This window comes from Rhinatrema bivittatum, chromosome 13 (assembly GCF_901001135.1).
Source record: "Rhinatrema bivittatum chromosome 13, aRhiBiv1.1, whole genome shotgun sequence".
NCBI classification, from domain to species: Eukaryota; Metazoa; Chordata; class Amphibia; order Gymnophiona; family Rhinatrematidae; genus Rhinatrema; species Rhinatrema bivittatum.
In genome coordinates this window covers 6,867,701-6,888,387 of record NC_042627.1, presented here as the reverse complement: position 1 = coordinate 6,888,387, position 20,687 = coordinate 6,867,701, and the positions used below count along the sequence as shown (strand labels likewise).

Below are 20,687 nucleotides of genomic sequence, written 5' to 3'. Positions count from 1 at the left end.
GCCTGCTCTCCTGTGACTTTTACTGTACCGGCCTGTTTGTTTCCTGCTTCAGCCCTTCCCCTCCAGGCAGGAGGGGAGGGGGATGAGTGGAACGGGCATTGCAGCTACAGAGCAAAGAAGAGCTGCTCTGCTCCCTAATCCAGCCCCTCCCCATGCAGAGAAGGCTGTAGGAGCCCCAGCCCCAGCTTCTCTATGACATCTGAGGGAAGACTAGAGAGAAGGAACCAAATAAGCAGGAGATGAGGTGGAAAGGGGGCAAATGTTAATGGTGCAGGAGGAGGTGCCTGCTTGGAGAGTGGGTGGAGCAAGAGGGGGGCGAATGTTGGGGAGGTGAGGGGTTGCATACTGGGGGAGCAGGAGGAGGGGTAAATACTGGAGGCAGCACAAAAAGGCGTAAATGCCAAGGGTGGTATAAGGGAGGGAATAAATGTCATCTCCTCCTCCATTTCTGTGAAGTGAGCCATGCAAACCTGGGCTCCCACACCTTTTGCCTCCTCAAGGTCCCAAGCTGCGGCAGGTGCGAGAGGGACACAGGGTTTGAGAGAGAGCGGGGGCAGGGGGTGCAGGAGGGGGGTTGTGTGTGAAACAGTCACAGGGTGAGAGCAAGGGCACAAGACCAGGGGCTGGGCACTAAATTGCTGGTGGACACGGGATAGGCGAGCGTGAGTGGGAGCCAGAATGGAAGAGCAGGTGGGGATGAGGAGGGTGCAATAGAGTCAGAGACGGTGGAGGGGTGGCAGGGGTGGTGTGGATAGAGTGGGGTGCATTTCTGAGAGGGCCAGAAATCATGTTGGGCCTGAGGGTGGGGCAGGGATGTTGATGGAGTATGGGAGAGAAACCCAGGAGACAGCACCTCTGGTTCTGAAGCAGGGGAGGGTGAGAGAAAGCTGGAGGTGAATAGAAAAGCCCCCAGGTGTATAAATACGTCAGAAATCACCAAAAAAATGTAAAAAAAATAAATGTATTTTATTCAATAGACCGTTATGGACAAATGGGCGTGCAAAGCGCTCATTTAAAAGTGGTGACCACTAAAATGTGCGGCAGCTCCAAATCTTTAACCATCAGCGGGAGAGACGCCCAAGCCCCCAATCCTTTAAGCACCTTGCATCCCTCTGCTATAGAGAGAGAGAGAGAGAGAGAGCGCGCACTGCAGAGGCAGAGCGCGGCTTAGCCTGTGGTTCCTAATGGAGCAAGGTTTCCGGGTAGCGATGCCCATCTGGAGGCCGAGTTTCGGAAGTTCCTGTTATCAAGAGCTAAAGTCATCGGGGAGTTTCAGCAAGCTTGATGCAGAAAAAAAAAAATAAGACGAGATGAAAGTGCAGCAAGAGATAAAAACCCACAGGCAGAAGGGTTCAGAGAGAGAGAGAGAAGGGGGAGCTGTTTGTAGCCGGAGACAGCAAAGGCAAAGAAACTTCAGGAATCGAGGCGATTGTGCTTGGATGCAAGAAGAAAGCTGGGACCCAGGCAGCAGGATGTGAGTGCATCCCTATTTTATCTCCTTACAGCTGGGAGGGTTCTGCAACAACAACAAAAAAATTGTGTATTGTATTTTTTGAATGCTGCAAAATTCAGCTTATTTAATGTGTCAAAGTGACAGAATGAAGTCACTCTCTTTGAGTAATAATGGGTTTAAGAAAACGGTTCCTCCTCACAGGCGCAGGATGTTGCAAGGTTTGGCTGCAGGATTTTCCCAGGACTGGGGGGCTTCGGCTGTTTCCAGAGCTTTACCTTCCCAATCTGTGGAGCCTGACAGGAGCTCTGAGCTGCAGGCAGGGCTGAGGGGGGCTGGGGACTTTAAACACAGCGGTGCCTGTGGCTCTGGCTACAAACGCTGCAAGACGTCGGTGCTGCCTGGAGCTCCCTTTGCGATTCATGGACTGGCAAATTTAAAATCCCTGAAAAACAGTCCTAATCATAAGGCAGGAAACTCTACCCACACACACTCTCTGCTCCTAGGCTGTCCCCTCTCCTCCAACTCATCCCCTCCACAAGCGTGATCTTCTCTAACCTCACCCTCTCCGCCCATGACTCTCTCTGTCCCCCCAGCTCATCTCCTCAATCTCTCTCCCCATCGTACCTTCTCTATTCCAGCTCACCCCACCTCAGTATTTCACTCCCCCCAGCTTATCGCTAGCCATTCTCCCAGCCTCTCCCCACCAGTCTTTTCTAACTCCCGTCCCTGAATCAGTCCACCAGTTCTCCAATATTATTATTCCCCGAGCTTGATCCTGTAGCAAGGACCTGCTCTACTGCCAAGGAGGAAAGGGTTAGATCGGCCGTCATAGTTGGTGATTTGATTATTAGGAAAGTAGACAGCTGGGTGGCTGGTGGGCGTGAGGGATAGCCTGGTGACATGCTTACCTAGTGCGAAGGTGGCGGACCACAAGAGTCACCTAGATAGGAATTTAGACAGTGCTGGGGAGTAACCGGCTATCGTGGTGCATGTGGGAGGGAGGTTCTGGAAGCCAAATTTAGGCTCTTAGGTAGAAAGCTTAAATCCAGATCCTCCAGGGTGGCATTCTCTGAAATGCTCCCTGTTCCACGCGCAGGTCCCCAGAGGCAGAGCTCCGGAGTCTCAATGCGTGGATGAGACGATGGTGCAGGGAAGAGGGATTCAGTTTTGTAAGGAATTGGGGAACCTTTTGGGGAAGGGAGAGACTTTTCCGAAGAGATGGGCTCCACCTTAACCAGGGTGAACCAGGCTGTTGGCACTATCCTTTAAAAAGGAGATAGAGCAGCTTTTAAACTAGAACAAAGGGGAAAGCAGACAGTCACTCAGCAGCGCATGGTTCGGAGAGAGGTATCTTCAAAGGATACTAATGATGCATTAGAATTAGGGCATCCCGAAAGTGAGATTCCAATAATAAGAAAAGTAGTCCAAGTGCCTGTAACTAAAAACTCACCTGTCAACTGCAAAATTGTCCAGAAACTCTTGGAGAGCTTCAAAATGCTTCGTTGCAACATGAGCATCAAGGTGCATTTTCTGCATAGCCATCTTGCTGAATTCCCGAAAAACCTTGGTGCAGTCAGTGCTGAGCAAGGTGAACGATTCTACCAAGATTTGAAGGTCATGGAGGCACGGTATCAGGGTAGATGGGATGTACATATGATGGCTGACTATTGTTGGAGCATCAGGCGAGATTGTCCACAGATTGAACACTGCCGGAAAAGCTATAAGCGTAAACTTTTACCTTAATATGTATGTTTGGTAGCAGAACTTTACTACTTGTACACAATTTGACTTACAGTAACAATATATAGCTTTTGTATGAATAAAATAACTCTAAATAAATAGTATATTCAGGTAATTTTTTCTTTTATTTCCTTTGTATGTACATTTTGTATGATTTTTGGGACAAAGGGAGGGTATCCTGTACCTTAAAAAGTTGACGTGATAGAGAAAAACTGGGGTCATTTTTGGATTCAGATGTCAAAAGTTAGTCAAAAACAAGTGTCAGATCTAACTCAACGAAAATTGTGTTCCCCAGTGTTATCCATATGTTTTTTTTCTGCCATCGTGTTTCTCTGTAAGGCAGAATATAAATCAAAAATTAAATTCTCCTATACAGTGGGTCTGAAGCAAGTATTAAAACAAATGGACTTGTTTCTCAATCTTTATTTGTTGGGAAGAGAAACTCATCGAACGTGCTCGCTCATTGGTTCTGTGCTTTGATAATGGACCCTTCAGCTTGCGTGCTCAGTGGTAGGGTAGGGATAGGGATCTCAAAGCTGAGTAGTTGGTATGGATGGGCTGACAAGATAGGCCATAATGATTCCATCACATTTCTGTGTAAATGCATTCAAAATTTTGTGTCATATTTTATGTAAATGATATGGTATTAGTCTTAATAAAAAAAAAAATCGATCACAGAAAACAAAAACCAATGTCATTTAAATATAGATCAAATAATTACATACTAATAAATCACGAGATCTATTTTATCAATAGTCAATGCAATTCTACCACAAAGAATTACTATATTCATTAGTTAACATAAATGTGGGAACATTAAAATCACTTTTGAGACAAGGGTGTTTTGGCTAATACAACAGTCAGTTAACATTTTGGCCCACATGTCCCATTCTATCCATGCAATTGGTTGGGGACTCTCACCCAATTTAATCCAAGATGTGTCTTGCTTCCCACAGTGAATCCAGGCTTGTTGGGTCCAATACTATTTTTTTTAATTGGTTTTCAGTTTATAAAAAGAAATAGCAGTTTGCATCCGCCCAATCCCATTCTCTTACTAGCTGAACCCTACAAAAATATGTATGTGCATTGTCACTGCTGCACTTTTTATCTTCTGGCCTGCTGCTGACCTCGGAAGTGAAATAAAGTACGGGGTGCTTGATTTTGAAGCATTGCCTGTGGATATTGTGAATGCTGGCAGTAAAAAGTGGCACGGGCTATATCCTGCTGCATAAGAAGCAGATATAAAAGTAAAGAATGAGGGTTCGGGGGAAAATCCATGGGGAAAATGGAGTAAATCGGGTTACGTGAGGGCTGTGGTGGAAGAACCGGGGCCACTCTTCCAAAATGGGGAGCGGGCGGACAGCACCCTGGCGAGAGCACCCCTAAGAATTTCATTCATGGTTTGATGGATCCATGTGAGGGAATCTGCCCATTGCCAAGGGTAAGAAAGGTGTGCAGCCCTTTGAGGAGTACGAGGCTCGTATGGGAAATTTATGGAGGAAGGAACCCCAGTGGCACTCCAGAAAAGATGTAAAAAGGGGCCACACATACAACCTGGGAATCTTCCCTGTTGCTTAATTTGTGGCAAGGCTGGCCACGAGGTGGAGGTCTGCCTCCAAGACCTGTTAGAGCAATGGTGGGGGGAGAAAGTTGAGAGGCACTTCACCAAAAAGAGGTTCCCAGTTGTCTTACTTGTTTGTCATCTGACCACTTAAACCGAGCCCCTCTTGTCTAGGGCTACATTTCAGTGCTTATGAGGTGGACTCAGCAAGATCTTGCATTATGCAATGGGCAGATCAAAAGGGACTGCACGGTCTGCCTCTTTTCACTTCTCCACAACTTCAGGTCTGGTCGAGTATCCCCATCCATGCTGGCTCTTGACCTGCTGATTTGAGCACAGAGGCAGTTTAGGGCCTTCCAAGTGATCAGGGCTGGCTTAATCATTAGGCAGACTGGGTGGTTGCCTAGGGTGGCAGCTTCTAAGGAACAGTAAAGAGCTGCTGCAGTCAAAGCAAAACAGGAGGTCCTGACACTTTGCCTTCATATCTGTTTGCGTGGGCATTGTCACGGCCCCAGCTTTTGAATTGCACTCTTTTCAGTATTGTCTCAGGCATTGCTGCAGGCCTCTCTCCTGAGCAGTCTCCAGCATGCCTTCCTCCTCATCCGTGGCGACTGTCTCAGGCTCAGTGCCTTCCTCTCACTACCTTCTTGTGGCTTACTTTGGGCCACTTTAATCTTTGCTTTTCTCTTTTTTTTTTTCCCCCTTCAGATCTCACTGACCTAACAGGAAGATGAACTCCTCAATCTCTTACCATAACGAGTCTCAAGCACAGGACATCTGTGGGAGTGGCCACTCAACAATATGGACCATCATCTTCATTTTCTGCATTGTGACTGGTTTGCCAGTAAATGCATTGGTCATGTGGATCATAGGCTGCCAGAAGAATCGTCTGGGACTTTCCGCACTTATCCTTAATTTGGCCATCTCAGATTTCCTCTTCCTGACCATCTCAAGCTTCCAGGTTATGTATTTTTTACAGAATAAGTGGCTTCTTGGGACTATCATGTGCAAGCTCAACTATTTCCTATATGGTGTGGCGTATTATAGCAGCTTGTTCTTACTAACCGCTGTCAGCGTACATCGTTGTCTGATGGTGCTGTTTCCACTGTGGTACCGATGCCACAAGCCTCAGAATTTCATCTCCATCATTTGCATTAGCGTGTGGATCGTGGCCTCACTCTGCAGCCTACCTGGACTCATCTTTGCCGAGGTGAAAAATGAAAGCCAATTGTACTGTTCAGACAATAATAGCCCATATGAGAAGCTGATCCGTGTCCTGAACATTGTGGTGGAAGGGCTGCTCCCGTTCTTCATAGTGGTGTTCACCCACACTGTCACAGTCATCAGAATGCACCACCATCGAAGCCAGAAGATGACCACCAAGCTTTACCGTATCATTGCAGTCACCGTCTCAGCCTACATCATCTTCTGCCTGCCTTTCCAGGTAACACAGATCCTGTACCTGGTCAGCATCCTTAAAGAGCAGACCCCTGCTAACCAGTGCTTCTTCCATGTCATGTTCTACAGTGGCTTGCTCATCAACCTCAACAGCTGTGTCAATCCATTCATTTACTTATTCCTCAGCGGCAGGGTGAAGCAAGTCCTCTGCTTGCAGTCAACTTGTGCAGCAAAATACAACATGCAAACAAGTGGAAAGGAGATGAGCAGCAGCGGGATGGCTGGATCGGACATGCAAGAAAGCAATGGGGAAACCTGCATGGAGTAACCACATTTCTAAAAGCATGGGGAGGCTGGATGCTTTGGGCAATGGCTTCACTAGTTTTAGTGGTTGAGTGGCTTATCAGAATGCTTGACAATAATCCAGGGAAGGGAATTCAATTTAGTGCAGGTCTCGTAATGATCACGGTGCAAATGGCCTAACAATTGAGGCCAATATTTCTGGATTTGGGGTACGACTGGGACTGATATGGAGGGCGTTGGTAGAAAAGGGATTGGAGTTCAGGTAGAGGACAGAGTGGATGGGGGAATTGGTGATGGGACTGAGTGTGGGGCTTCGTGTGCTCAGCTGTACAAAATGGAAGACTCGCGACTGGGCAGGCTGGATGGACCAATTTCTGCCATCACTTATTAGGTTACTATGGCTTAACTTTGGATGGCTGCTAAAGTTATTGGCATCTATAGCTGGGCAATGTGGAGGAGGAGAGGGCTGGTGCTGAGAGAGCTTGCCTTGCAGTTTGCAATTCAGTTTCTACCTATGCACTGAATACAACATGCTGGTCCACTAATGGCTCTTCCCTTGAACAAGTTCTTATTACATTAAGGGACTGGAAGGCTTAGTTGTGATTTACAAGGGTAAAAAGGGGCTAGATAGCCAGATTCAGTCACTCTAGCCAAGTAGATTTTCAACCACCCAAAAGTAGAGTACACGCACACTTATACAACACGTGTAGGAATTAACAGACATAATTATAAACAGGTGCACTTGTAAATTATATATGTTTATGATGTACACCACCCTAACTGATCATACGGCCAGAAGATGGTATAGAAGAATTTTAAATTAATAAACAGGTGTACGTATAAACACGTAAATACTTTTAGCTGCATTAACAAGGCTTGTTCCAAGCGGTGTGACTGGGCTGGGGGAGAAAAGCCCACACAAGCCTTCAGGGGACATTTTTCAAAGTCATTTCCCTGAGTAAAGAGTGATTTGCTAGGGTAAAGTGTCTTGGGCCCTCCTTTGCTCAGCTGAGAGGATGCCTGGGCTTTCACAGCAAAGGCACTTGTAGTTGGGACTAAAAAGAGGCATCTTTAGATCAGGGCAGCGTGCACACGTTTGATATTTTCAAAAGTACATCTGCTCTATTCAGACCACAAAGGGCCAGCTTTAGGGTAAATGGTGCCCTGGGTGAAAATTGTTGCTGGCACCTCCTCCTTTCTCTAGACGTTCCTTCCCCTCTTCCTCCTCATCCCTCTCTCCTGCATTCTACCCATTGCTCTCTCCCTCCCCTTCTTCAGATTCAGGCCAGCCCATTGCCAGTAGGGCCTCTTGGCTTATGGCGCTCCAGGTGACCACCTGGCTCACCCTACCTTAAGGCCGGCCCTAAGGCCACTCAACCAGCAGCTACCAGGTACAAGGCTGCAGTGGATGGGGCCTAGGTACACTACAGGTAATGTGGGCTATTCAAAATGATCCCTTTCTTTAGTAACGTGTACTTTCCACCCTCATTTAACACAATGCAAGATATACGTGTGCTTTTGATCTACCTAAGAACCCAGGCGTACACATAGTAACATAGTAATGATGGCAGAAAAAGACCAAAATGGTCCATCTAGTCTGCCCAGCAAGCTTCCCGACCCAAGGTAGTGCCTGCCACTCCGTGCCAGTTAAGCTTTTTTATTTATTCCCATCCTCTAGCCTTTTAGGGATCCACAGTGTTTATCCCATGCCCCTTTGAAATCCTTCACAGTTTTAGTCTTCACCACTTCCTCCGGAAGGGCATTCCAGGCATCCACCACCCTTCAGTGAAGAAATATTTCCTGACATTGGTTCTAAGTCTTCCTCCCTGGAGTTTCAAATCCTGACCCCTAGTTCTACTAAATTGTTTCCAATGGAAAAGGTTTTTTGACAACCATGGATCATTAAAGGCAAGCTCAGAGCACTGCAAGCAGGATTTGAACCTGCATGGTGATACCCCATTGGATTTCAATTCCAACACCTTAACTACGCAGTCATTGCAGCTTGTTACCAGTATTAGTAGCTTGGGATCTGTTTAATGTTTGGTTACTTACCAGGTACTTGTGACTTGGACTGGCCACTGTTAGAAACAGGATGCTGGGCTTAATAGTCCCTTGGTCTGATCCAATATGGCATATCTTTTGTTCTTGTTTGTGTTTGAAGATCAGCTTAGTTTGTGCAGGCTGCAAGGTGCAAATGTGGTTTTTTTTATTAGATACACTATTGAAAACACCCTTAACTCTCAAAATCACTCTTCTTTACTTGCCTATTCTGTTCTAAATGCAACCTAATCTGTTCAAATGTAGTCATATTAATATAGCAGATGACAGCAGAAAAAGACCAAATGATCCATCCAGTCTGCCTAGTTCTTCTGTCTACACGGATAAGAACATGTCCCAGCTTCCAGCGTTTGACCACCTGTAAGATCTCTCTATCCAGGACAATCTTTTTTTTTTTTTTTACTTCCTCCTTTGTACTCTATCTCATTTTGAGCAGAGCTGCATACAATATCCCTACTTAATTCATTCTGTGCTTTGAATTGTGCTGTATGCATAATGATGACTGTGATGTGTTTTGAGTTTTCATGGATTTGAGTCAGCAGTGGTATTGTCAATGAGTTCCTTGTAAGTAAAGAATAAATCAGTTAATAATCAGTAGTCCTTTGTAACCAAATTTTGTTTGCATGTGTTCAATATTTTTATTGTTATTGATATTGTTAATTCATTCATTAATGTATTCTTGATCATCAACTTTTTTCCTTAGAAACACAAAACAGGTTACAATTTAACTGTGGCAAATTATCAATATAACAAAAAGAAACATAAAATCATAAAAGTTATAACAAATAGATAAATCAAAAGAAAAGCATCATATACAATATAAACAATCTAGGACCAACTCTCTGATAACCTACTTGGATTTAATTAATACAGTATGCTACTGAATCAATCCATAACCCACTCGCAGAATTATCCAAATATTTGATCGCCTTTATTCTCTACCAAAAAGCAGGGTAGTTGGTCTCAAGGCGAGCCTCTAAAGATGTTGAATTCTAGATACCACTAAAGATACAACACTTTGTTGTTAATTGGACAACAGAAAAGAAAGAGGTTTCCAATTGAGTTTGCTGAGAAGATCTTAATAATCTAGCTCAGGGATGGCCAACTCTAGTCCTTAACATCCCAAAAAATAGGCCTGGTTTTCAGGATATCCACAATGAACATGCATGAGATAGATTTGTATGCACTGTCTGTATTGTATGCAAATATATATCATGAATATTCATTATGAATATTCATCATGAATATTCAGTTTCATTGTAAAGCCCCTTCCCTCTACCCCCCTTCCCCTCCCCCCCCCCTCCCCCCCCCCCACTAGTTCTTTTATCAGTTTCATTGTAAAGCCCTGTTGGCCACTTTTTGTTCTATGGAAACCGATATGATGTTTTCTTAACGAATGTCGGTATACAAAAAACTTTAAATAAATAAATAAATTATAAATATTCTGAAAACCAGGCTTGTTGTGGCTCTTGAGTTGGCCACCCCTGACCTAGATGGTCATAACAAAAGAGCAAGTCAATCAAATACTTATAGGTCACAAAAGGCAAACATCTAAAAGCAATCAATAAGACTTTGAGCTTAATTCTGTATTCAGTTGGCATCACATGATCACTATGAGGTGTGACCCTCAAGGCGAAGAATAGCTAGTACACTGTCAAGGCAAGTTGGATAAATTCCAACTGGAACAGTGGCAGGGCATTTTCTGCCTGCAATTGCCATTTTCCTCTTGAATTGAGTCCTCAAGTGCCGGTGGCCAGCAGGGCTTAGATAGGAGGCTCAGAGCAAGGGCTAAGCAGGAACGCAATTGAAAGCATAAGCAAACACTGGAAACAGAAAGACTAGAGATGAGATGAATCAGCAAGTCTGAAGAAGAAAGGAAATTACTGGAGTCAATGCAGCGAGAAACTCTGGAAGCAGGAATCCAGCAAGAGGGCTGGAGGATGAGAACTAAGCTCTGACAACCTGCTGACTGGAAATATGTAAATTATAATGTCTAGACAGGAAACAATATGGCCTCCAGCAGGAAGCATTGGTCTGATAGGTAGTTCTTGCCCACCAAGGCAAGAACAGCCTATCAGACCATCACGGATACCAAGAATTATAATAGTCTGACTAGTTATCCAAGAATGCATAATAGTGACCAAGTGATTTTGCTCCAAAAAGGGTGATGTTGATGAATATGTCATAAATACATAAATGTAATTCTTATCACAGATCACAACTGGGCCTCCATTGATAACTGCATATCTAATTGATCCCTAAACTACAAACTACCTCTTTGGGTTTCAACTTATGCTCCTAGACAGATAGAAAAATCATTAACTATCTCTTTTTGTCTGTTCACCCACAATAGTTTGGATGGGTTGAATTTAAGTTTATGAAATTCAAGCCAGTTTGCTACTACCTGGAAACTCCAGTAACTTAATCACTATTCACAGTAACAACCAGTTGGATGACATCAGCAAACAAATGAAATTCAACCCTAAATCCTTGAATTACTTCAACCAATGGACCAAATAGATATTGAAAAGTGCTGATGATAAAGCTGACCGTAGAGGCACCACATGTCTCAACAGTGAGAGTAGATTGATGATTTTCCCATATGATACTCTATATTCTGTTGATAAGGAGAGAGCCAAACCACTTATTTTATTTATTTAAAACTTTTATATACTGACATTCATATACATATCACATTGGTTTACAATTAATAAGGGGAGTGATACCTTTAAATAAGAAAGGGAAAAATAAAGTTACATTTAATAGGGATAAATAAAGGGTCAGGGTGACCTAGTACAGGTGTTAAGGAGAGAAAAACACAAAACTAAATTACAAAAACTTATAGGTCTTTCGGGGGGGGGGAGTGGGAGTAGGTGAGCTATGAGTTCATGGGGAGGGGGAGGGAGGGTGGATTTATGTATAGGCTTGTTTGAACAGCCAAGTTTTTAATTTTTTTTTTGAAAGTTGCTGTACAGTGTTCTTGGCATAGATCGGGTGGCATAGAGTTCCAAATAGTTGGTCCTGCTATGGAAAGTGCCCGTTCTTTGGTGGAGATATGTTGGATGAATTTGTGAGGAGTAGACAGGGATCCCTGTCTAGTGGGTCTGCTGGCGGTTTGGTAATGGAGGAAGTCATTGAGCCAATGAATATTCTTGTTGTGCATAATAGTAAGACTTTTATGGAGAATTCTAGATGGAATCGGGAGCCAGTGGAGGTCTCTGAGGATAGGGGTGATATGGTCTATTGGAGAGGTTTGATTGAGATTGAGGGAAGGCCCAAGAGTAGGGAATTGCAATAGTTGATTTTAGTAAATATGGTGGCTTGGAGGACAGTCCAGAAGTCGTTGTGATGTAGTAGTGGTCTTAATTTCTTAAGTATCTGCAGCTTGTAGAAACAATCTTTGGACATGTTGTTAATATATTTTTTTAAATTGAGATGATTGTCAAGAATGACACCTAGATCTCTGACATGTTGGAAAAAGGGGAAGGGCTAACAGGATAGAGGAGTGTCGTGGTGGGCTGGGGAAATGAAAAGGAGCTCAGTTTTTGATGTGTTTAGTGCGAGTTGGAGGTTGGTGAGGAGGCAGTTGATTGAAATGAGGCAATTATCCCAGGTCTTGAGGGCATTGGGAATGGAGTCGGTGACGGGGATGAGTATCTGTACATCATCGGCGTAAATATAGTGAGTAAGGCCAAGGCACAGGAGGAGTTGGCATAAGGGCAGAATGTAGATATTGAAAAGGGTCGGGGAGAGGGAAGAGCCTTGGAGGACCCCGTGTGTTAAATTAATGGGGTTGGATTCATGGTTGCCAATTTTGACCTTGTAATGATGGTTGTTTAGGAAGGCTGCAAACCAGTTCAGGGCTATTCCTGAAATACCAATTTCTGAAAGTCGATCAATTAGAATGTTGTGACTGACAGTGTTGAAAGCCGAGGAAATGTCTTGCATGGCAAGGATAAAGGATTGGCCTTTGTCAAGGTCTTTGAGGAGTGTATCTGTAAGGGATATTAAGAGGGTTTCCGTGTTGAAGAACTTCCGGAAGCCAAATTGTGAAGGGTATAGAAGGATGTGTTTGTCGAGGTGATCTGTGAGCTGCAAGTTGACCACCCGTTCCATAAGCTTAGCTAGGAAAGGGAGGTTAGAGATTGGCCGGAGGTTATCAGGGACGGATGGGTCTAGGTTAGATTTCTTTAACATGGGTTTCAGGATGGCTTGTTTCCACGCAGATGGGACAAGTCCAAGGGAGAGTGACCAATTAATAATTTCTGATATTGGTTTGGCTATAATGTCAGGGATGGTAAGGAGTAATTTTGTAGGCATGGAGTCCTCTGGGTGTGTGGAGGGTTTCATTTTCTTTAGAAGTGTTAAAATCTCGGAGGCGGAGGTGGTTTCGAAGGAGTCAAGGGAGATGTTTGGACTCTTGTGAATGGTTAGGTGAGGGGGGAAGAAGGAGGGGGGGGAACTGTGAAATGAGTTTGGTTATTTTGGTATGGAAAAAGGTAGCTAGCTCATTACACTTGAGCACAGCTTCTTCATTGTCAGTTTCCATCAGATGCTATAACGTCACTGCATGGGCCAAGGTGTCTAATGCAGCAGATAAATCAAGTAAAACTAGAAGAGAATCCCTACCTTTATCTGCTTGTATCTGAATACCACTGACCATAGCCAAAGCAGTGGTCCCCACTGAGGTGTGTGTGTAATTCCTAGACAGAAGGCTTGGGAAGTCAGAGCACTAGAAAGAGCAATATCTTCAGACCGGCTACTGAGCATTGTGAGAGAGACCTTGAGATAAGTAAAGTAAGTAATTCTGAACACTTCCTTTTGAGACACCTTAACTGTAATCCTTGGGTTCCCCTTGTTCCTCGAGCCATTTGGTATAAGCAAAGACCCTGGCTTCCTCCCTCCCGCCCCCCTCCCCCTTGCCCCTCCCCCCCCCTCGCCCCTCCCCCTTCCCCCAGTTCTAATATCAGTTTCTCTGTAAAGCCCTGTTGGCTACTTTTTGTTCCATGGAAACCGATGTGATGTTTTCTTAACGAATGTCGGTATACAAAAACTTTAAACAAACAAACAAACAAATAAATAAATAAATAAGGTTCCCCATATCATCTGAAATGGTTTCATACGGCGGTGATGGACCGCAGTTCCAGCTGATAAACACTGTAAAACTTTAGCAGGACTGGGGGTGTTACACTTTTCCCAATGTACTGCTCTCTCAATTCGAGCTGCAATAAAACCTGCTGTAGGAAACGCTGTGTGGTTTTATTCAGTGATGCTGCCACCTCTAGGGGTGTATGTATAATGCAGGAGAGCCCAAAAACTGCTTATTTTTCCCCATTGCCACCAGATGTGATAATAAGTTCCAGTCCCACCACATTGCCGCCACCAGACCTCAGAGACAGTGGGAATAAAGCGAGGTAAGAGGGAGGGTGTGTAGTGCCCGCGGTACAGCATTTTGTAACAGTTTTCTTGGCGATTCGCTGAAATTGAGCAGCTATAGGCTGATGTGAATATTTGGGCCCGTTCTTCATCTTCCAAATTATGTCCAGAGTGGCTGCTCTATGTGCTCCAGCTCACCCCCTCCCCCTCTTCCCTGCAGGCTGCCTGTAGGGGAGGGGGGCTTAAGTCTGAAAATAAGTGCCAGATATGCATTCCAGGTTGTTCCTCCCAAAATTTAACCCTGCGTATTATGATCAGAACAATCCATAAAGCACAGGTGCTCTATTCCTCTTTGAAAGGCAGAGCAGGACTCGTCTACGTAAACAATTAGCATTGCATACAATTCTACGGTCATGTTAAAGTGGTGGAAAGATGCTTCTTACGGATGCGGACAGGAGTAGCCACCAGGGGAACTTAATTCATGCCTTTATGAGCTGCAGAAAGTGGGGCAGGCACTGCAGTACAGGTGCTGCCACCTCTGCCACGGTTGCTCAGACAGAAGGAGGATATCTGTTTTTTAGGCCAGAGGGGGAAGAATGCTAGAGCCACCATAGAGGGGGTCTGCTTAGTCCCTTTGCTTCCTCTCACCCTGGGATAAAAATAACATTTTTTTTTTCACTCTTACCCTCCGGGAATACCTTTCCCCACATCTTGAAGAGGGGGACACGTTTTCTGCATGAAAGACTGGGAATGTCGGTGCGGGAATCAAAAGCCACCCATCCTGTTTGCTCAGTATTTATTTATTTAAAAATGTTTATATACCGCCTTTACAATTCAAAGAATTAATCAAAAAGGTTTACAACCAAACATACATAATAGATAAAAATAAAAATAAAAAATGCGGTATCCAACCGAACATACATAATAAACCAAAATAAAACCATAACATAATAAACCAAAATAAAACCAAAATTGCACTAAAAAGCACCTAAGCTGGAAGGCACTCGACGGCTTCAGTTAAGGTGTGTGAGAGAGTGAGAGAGAGAGAGAACTAGAAGAAGGCAAACACGATGACTATATATACACCACACAGTAAGAGCACACTTTCAATTCAGGGTGGGTATAATAGTGAATTGAATAATAGTCATGAATTGGTGATTAAAACAATGACTATGAATATATGAACGATAATTAATGATGGCGATAAATGGCCTGGGGAGGGGACTGGATCAATGCCTTTTCTCTGAGCCTGTGCACGGGTTGGGATGGCAGCTGCGGGGAGAAGCTGGATCACAGCTCTCGGTCAACGTGGCACAAGTGAATGGGGAGCATTGCTCGGGAAGATATAGGAAAAGGACTGGAGAGAGCCGAGGATCAGGCGGGGGTTAGGGAGGGAGGGCACTAGGGATCCAGGAGTCATGGATAGTGGGAGGCAGACCTGGGAACTCTCCGGATGTGGCCCGGAGACTCTGGAATTCTAAAAGAATTACCGGGTCTCCGGGCCAATACCGGAAATCTCCGGGTGCTGCAGCAAAACCAATCTGCTTGGACCCGGAAAGAAGAAAGGAGGAACTCGACAGTGATTTCTACCATCTCAGGACCTTTTTAACTCTTAACTTCGCTTCCTCCCAGGGCCGGTGGAAGCACTAGGCGAGTATTAGGGGGCGCCGCGAGCAGTGGTATCCCGGGTGCCGGGAGGCTCATGCGGCCGCCGGTGGACCTCATCCCACTGGCGGCTGAGCAGCGACACATTGCAGGCAGATCGGCAGGGCCGTGGTGGAGCTCACGTCACCACGGCCCGAAGAAAAAAGTCGCGTTTAAACGTGCAGCTGGTGCTCCTCCTCCTTCCTGCCTGCACGGCCCAGGAAGAAAACGTTGCCGGAGCCGCGTGGGCAGGAAGGAGGCGGAGCATCAGCCGCGTGCTGTGCTGTGTGCCGGATACACACAGCAAGAAGATCGGCAGGGCTGTGGTGGAGCACGGCCCGAAGAAAAAGGTCGCGTCTAAACGTGCAGGTGCTCCTCCTCCTTCCTGCCTGCGCGGCCCCGGAAGAAAACGTTGCCGGAGCCGCACGGGCAGGAAGGAGGAGGAGCATCAGCGCGTGCAGAAGAGGAGCAGCGCTTACGGGCTGCCATGAATCCCAAGTCGCAGGGGTCCGAGAAGAGGAAGAGGCCCGGTAGCAGGGCCGCCGCGGATCCCACATTGTGGCGGGCAGCCCGAGAAGATCAGGGCCGCTGCAGAGCCCATCCTGCAGCGACCTGTGAAGAGGAGGCCCAGAGGTGAGAGAGAGGCTGAGGATCTGTAGAGTGTGTGTGTGTGCGGGTATGAGATGAGTTGAGAGATTGTGTGAGGGAGTGAGTTGAGAGACTGTGTGTGGGAGTGAGGACCTGAATGTTCGCAGAGACAGCATGTGAGAAGCCTCTGTGTGTGTGTGAGAGAGAGACAGCATGTGACAGTGAGATCCTGTGCTTGAGCAAGACAGCATGTGGGCGTGAGAGAGAGCCTGTGTGTGTGAGACTTAGACAGCAAGAGTCTGTGTGTATGAATGATTGTATGAGAGAGAGCATGTGACAATAAGAACCTGTGGGTGTGTGTGTGTGTGTATGTGTGAGAGAGAGAAAGCATGTGAGAATGAGAACCTGACTGTGTGTTTGAGGGAAGAAGATGGAGAGAAAAGAAATGGAAAAAAAGACAATATAAAAGGAATTGGCAAAAAATAAGAAAGGGAAGGTGGAAAAAAAGCCTGTGACCAAGCGATTAGAAAACTAAGATCAGACAGCAAAGATTAAAAAAAAAACCTTTTTAGTGATTGGCACATGTAATCTTTGGTAATGTGCAAGAATAGCACTTTCTCTATGCAGATCTCACAATGTACAGAGAAGGGCTACCAAAATGATAAGGGGAATGGAACAGCTCCCCTATGAGGAAAGACTAAAGAGGTTAGGGCTGTTCAGCTTGGAGAAGAGACGACTGAGGGGGGATATGATAGAGGTGTTTAAAATCATGAGAGGTCTAGAACGGGTAGATGTGAATCGGTTATTTACTCTTTCGGATAATAGAAAGACTAGGGGGCACTCCATGAAGTTAGCATGGGGCACATTTAAAAGTAATCTGAGAAAGTTCTTTTTTACTCAACGCACAATTAAACTCTGGAATTTGTTACCAGAGGATGTGGTTAGTGCAGTTAGTATAGCTGTGTTTAAAAAAGGATTGGATAAGTTCTTGGAGGAGAAGTCCATTACCTGCTATTAAGTTGACTTAGAGAATAGCCACTGCCATTAGCAATGGTTACATGGGATAGACTTAGTTTTTGGGTACTTGCCAGGTTCTTATGGCCTGGATTGGCCACTGTTGGAAACAGGATGCTGGGCTTGATGGACCCTTGGTCTGACCCAGTATGGCATGTTCTTATGTTCTTAATGTAGGAGATCAGCATGGAGGAAGTGGAAGCCCACAGGGCGTGCACAGAGAAGGCAGCAGAATGGGCTTCAGTGCCAATAGCAGCAATCGGCGCCTCCCCAATAGCCATGTGGCAGCAGTGACAGTGGCAGCAGAAGAATGAGAGAGGCTCCGAGGTTGCTGGCAAAAGAAAGAGAGGGGGTCTGCCTTCAGTGTGTGCATGTGTATGAATGGGACTCTGCCTGGGGGTGTATGTGTGAGAAAAGGTGCCTGCCTGTTTGTGCTGTATGTGTGTGTGTGTGTGTGAGAATAAATTGGTGCCTGCCTAGGGGTCTGTGTGTGTGAGAATGAATGTGAGCATGCCTGGGGGATGGGGAGGGAGTGGTGTGAAAATGAATGGGAGCCTGTGGGCGTGATCGAGAACGATGTAGGAGTTGGGGCCGAGACCAGGGGGCGCAAGGGAGAAGGCTCTCCTAGGGTGCGTAATCCCCTTGCACCGGCCCTGCTTCCTCCTGCCACCACCTGCTCCTGCACAGCCTGTTTCCTGTATCCAGCCACTTGCCCGCCCCATCCTGTTTGCCTTGGCCAATGGACATTGCGATTTCCTGCCCGTGCATCAAACGAGGAGTAAGAAACAGGCAGCACAGGAGGAGAAGGAAGAGGCTGCTGCTGCTCCAGGAGCCCGAGTTAGATTCTGCTGTTGCTGGTGTGTTTTAAAAGGGGGGGGAGAGATAATGAATGAGCGTGTCTGTGAGAGTGAGTGAGTGTGTATTTGTGTAGGAAGAAGAGATCTGAGAGTGCATGTAGGTGAGTAGGAGAGAGCTGAGTGCAAGTGAGCATGGGTGTGAAAGCGAGTGGGCATGTGTGTACGGAAGAGGGAGAGACGTGAGTGAGTGAATGTGTGTGTGTTGGTGGGAGAATGGCAGAAGTAACGGTGTAAATGGACACGTGAGAATGTGCGAGAATGAGCAGTGAAAGTAAGTGTGAACATGTGAGAGTGTTTATGAGAGCATCCGGTCCCACTGTGCAGTTGCACCCTCCCTGTTCCCCCGCCCGCTAATCCATGGTAATCTCAGGGTGACTGGAAGTCAAAAATTCACAGATATGATTATTAGCATGTAATCTGATCTAGATGGGGTTTCATCTTAATTTCAAAGCACACACACTGCTGCTTTCCTTATGTTTATTTACATTTTCTACTGTGGGGACTCAGGGATGCAGGGGAGACTGGAAGCAACTGTGTATGTGCCTGGCAATTTTGCAAACCACCGTTTCTAAAATGTAATAATCATAAACTGCTAAAGACGTAGAGGTGTGTGAACTAGTTTCCAAAGAAAGTCTGGATGCAGTATACCTGTCTATAAATACAAAGGCAGACTAACTTACGAACTGAAGGTTGAGAGGAATTTGGAGGCGTAGTGTGAAAATAAATGAGTGAAAAGCAATGCGTCCTACAGGATATAGAAAAGTCATTAGGTGACACACATTTAAGGAAAGAAACAAGGAGAGAGGTACTGAGAACTGGCTGTCTATTAGGGACATGAATTTGTTTGAAACAAAAATGAAAAACAGGACAAATGAGCCCAGTTTCGTTTTATATCAAACAAAAAAAAAATGTGTCCCCCAAAAATAAAGCATTTTATTCATGTGCTACGTGCAATACTTTCTGATAACAAAATGAAAACAAAAAAACCAAACAATAAAAGAAGGACCAATCCCTCCCCTATGAAAAATGAAAATAGAAGCTACATTTTTGGCCATGCACATCCTTACAGTTTATTGTGTTTGAGAGATAGGCTTGATACAGATCTACATATAATTCGTTTATTACAAGGCTAATGTTTGCAGACAGCACAGGAGAACTGTTATGGTAGTATGATCGAATTATTGGAAGACGGAGAATGCCACCCAGAGTCTAAGAGAAGAATGCACATGAGCCCTTTTAGAATTAATGTGCGAATGTTACTGCCTAGCAGAGAAAATCTCAACCTGTGGAATAGCTGAGGGAGATTTGGAAATCAAAATACAGGCACCAGAAATAGCATGTTCCCTTGTAACTCCTCCTCATCATTGGTTTTTTTTTATGACACACATTTCCAACAAAAAGAGTTCAAAGCAAGTTGCACAAATGATCAATGATGGGTCATTAAATTAGCAATCAAGATCAGTTACAGTGAGCTAAGACAGCTAGTGATTGGGCATGGGATATTGAGAAGTATTGAACAGGTAGAGGCAGCTGTTTCAGTTTATCGGTGCTGATAGGGATGGATCTGTTGTAGGATTGGTGGCTTGGTGGAAAAGTTTGGATACAGCAGTATAGTCCAAACTTTTGGTTCAGGGGGGGCCACATGAACAATTGATGAACAGCTCGCCGCCTGGATTAACAATATCGCTATTATTAAAAACACCAAATTACAACTTGAGAAAGTTTTTAGACCAGTGTCGTCCAACAATCTACTCTAAAATTTAGATTCTAAAAAGTTAACCAAAGTCTCTCATGTCACAAGGACGCTACGTCATAAGCTAATCACGTTCAGTGGAAAATCTGACCCTTGCTTTTTATTTTCACAAGTAATCTATGTCAGCTCCAACTGTAGAGCTTGCAATCCGCAATGATGCTGTTAAATGTTCATCTGTAAGCAGAGACTGTGACTTTGGTTTTGCATTTTTCGTTCTTGAAAACAACTGTTCGCAGCAGTAGGTGCTACCAATCAAAGCAATGAACTGCTTGGCATTTTGAGATAGACTGGGGAACCTGGGCGGTGAAACATAAGAATTGCAGAATCTCAGAAGACCATGTTCAGTAAAAGCTCTCTTCAAGTCACTGTCATTCTCAATGTCAATGAATTCGATCTGGTTTCTATCAGCACAGTCTTTCGGATCAGTCTGAAACGGATTACGCAGTAGCTTCATGACGTCAGTATGTTTTCTGAAATCCTTGAACCTTGGCTTGTCACACACAGGGGTAGATTTTCAGAGCCCTGCTCGCCTAAATCCGCCCAAAACCGGGCGGATTTAGGCGAGCAGGGCCCTGCGCGCCGGGAAGCCTATTTTACATAGGCCTCCCGGCGCGCGCAGAGCCCCGGGACTCGCGTAAGTCCCGGGGTTCTCGGAGGGGGGCGTGTCGGGGGCGTGTCGGGGGGCGGGCCCGGTCGTCGCGGCGTTCCGGGGGCGTGTCGGCAGCGTTTTGGGGGCGGGTACGGGGCGTGGCTACGGCCCGGGGGCGTGGCCGCGCCCTCCGTACCCGCCCCCAGGTCGCGGCCTGGCGCGCAGCAGGCCCGCTGGCGCGCGGGGATTTACGTCTCCCTCTGGGAGGCGTAAATCCCCCGACAAAGGTAAGGGGGGGGTGTAGACAGGGCCGGGCGGGTGGGTTAGGTAGGGGAAGGGAGGGGAAGGTGAGG

At 45.6% G+C, this 20,687-nt stretch overlaps 1 protein-coding gene across 1 annotated transcript; it reads left to right on the top strand.

The window, feature by feature from the left end:
* The first annotated feature begins 1,300 nt into the window (after positions 1-1,300).
* GPR152 (G protein-coupled receptor 152) lies at positions 1,301-8,219 on the top strand. The gene is made up of 2 exons (XM_029575732.1): positions 1,301-1,474; positions 5,463-8,219. Exon 2 carries the CDS (start codon positions 5,485-5,487, stop codon positions 6,478-6,480), a length of 996 nt encoding a protein of 331 aa, XP_029431592.1. The 5' UTR covers positions 1,301-1,474; positions 5,463-5,484; the 3' UTR covers positions 6,481-8,219.
* The last annotated feature ends 12,468 nt before the right edge of the window (positions 8,220-20,687 follow it).

Excerpts from the sequence above, each read along its gene's own strand:
- GPR152 (XM_029575732.1), top strand. The coding sequence starts at position 5,485 with ATGAACTCCTCAATCTCTTACCATAACGAGTCTCAAGCACAGGACATC.